General features: G+C 61.4%; 1 protein-coding gene across 1 annotated transcript in view; it reads left to right on the top strand.

Annotated features, from left to right (window-relative positions):
- MRPS24 (mitochondrial ribosomal protein S24) overlaps positions 1-109 on the top strand; it is a 536-nt gene extending 427 nt beyond the window's left edge. The window contains exon 2 of the mRNA XM_010139972.1: positions 50-109. Within this exon, the coding sequence (XP_010138274.1) occupies positions 50-109 (60 nt within the window). The remainder of the gene's footprint in view (positions 1-49) is intronic.
- The last annotated feature ends 365 nt before the right edge of the window (positions 110-474 follow it).

Here is a 474-nt window from a genome sequence, read left to right as displayed (position 1 = left end):
CCATTCCCTGACGGTCTACACCGACACCCTCCCCAGCCACTTCTACAAGTGCCCCGTGCGCCTCGAGCTCCAGACGCTGCCCGCCAAGGTGGCCTACAAGTACCTCTAGACCCTCCCACCCCGTGCTGTGATGGGGTGAGGGGCAATAAAGCCAGGTGGTTTGTCCCAGTTTGTCACTGCGTGTGGCTCTGAGCGACCTGCCCCAGTTGGAGATGTCCCTGTGCGCTGCTGGGGGTTGGGTTAGACTGGGTGAGCTGTGAAAGTCCCTTCAACCCATTGGGGGTTTAAAGGCCCTTCCACCCCAACCCAGCCCCTTCAACCCAACCCAGCCCCTTCAACCCCACCAGCTGCACTGGTGCCCCTTTCCTGGACCCCCCTCACACCACGAGCACACCATCGCGGAACTCTTTGCTTCTGCTTTTAATCGCGGCCGGGCCGGGGCAGGAGCCGATGAGGAGCTTCCTTGTCTTTAGG

This window comes from Buceros rhinoceros, unplaced genomic scaffold (assembly GCF_000710305.1).
Source record: "Buceros rhinoceros silvestris isolate BGI_N320 unplaced genomic scaffold, ASM71030v1 scaffold39477, whole genome shotgun sequence".
NCBI classification, from domain to species: domain Eukaryota; kingdom Metazoa; phylum Chordata; class Aves; order Bucerotiformes; family Bucerotidae; genus Buceros; species Buceros rhinoceros.
This window is presented reverse-complemented; position numbering and strand designations above follow the sequence as displayed.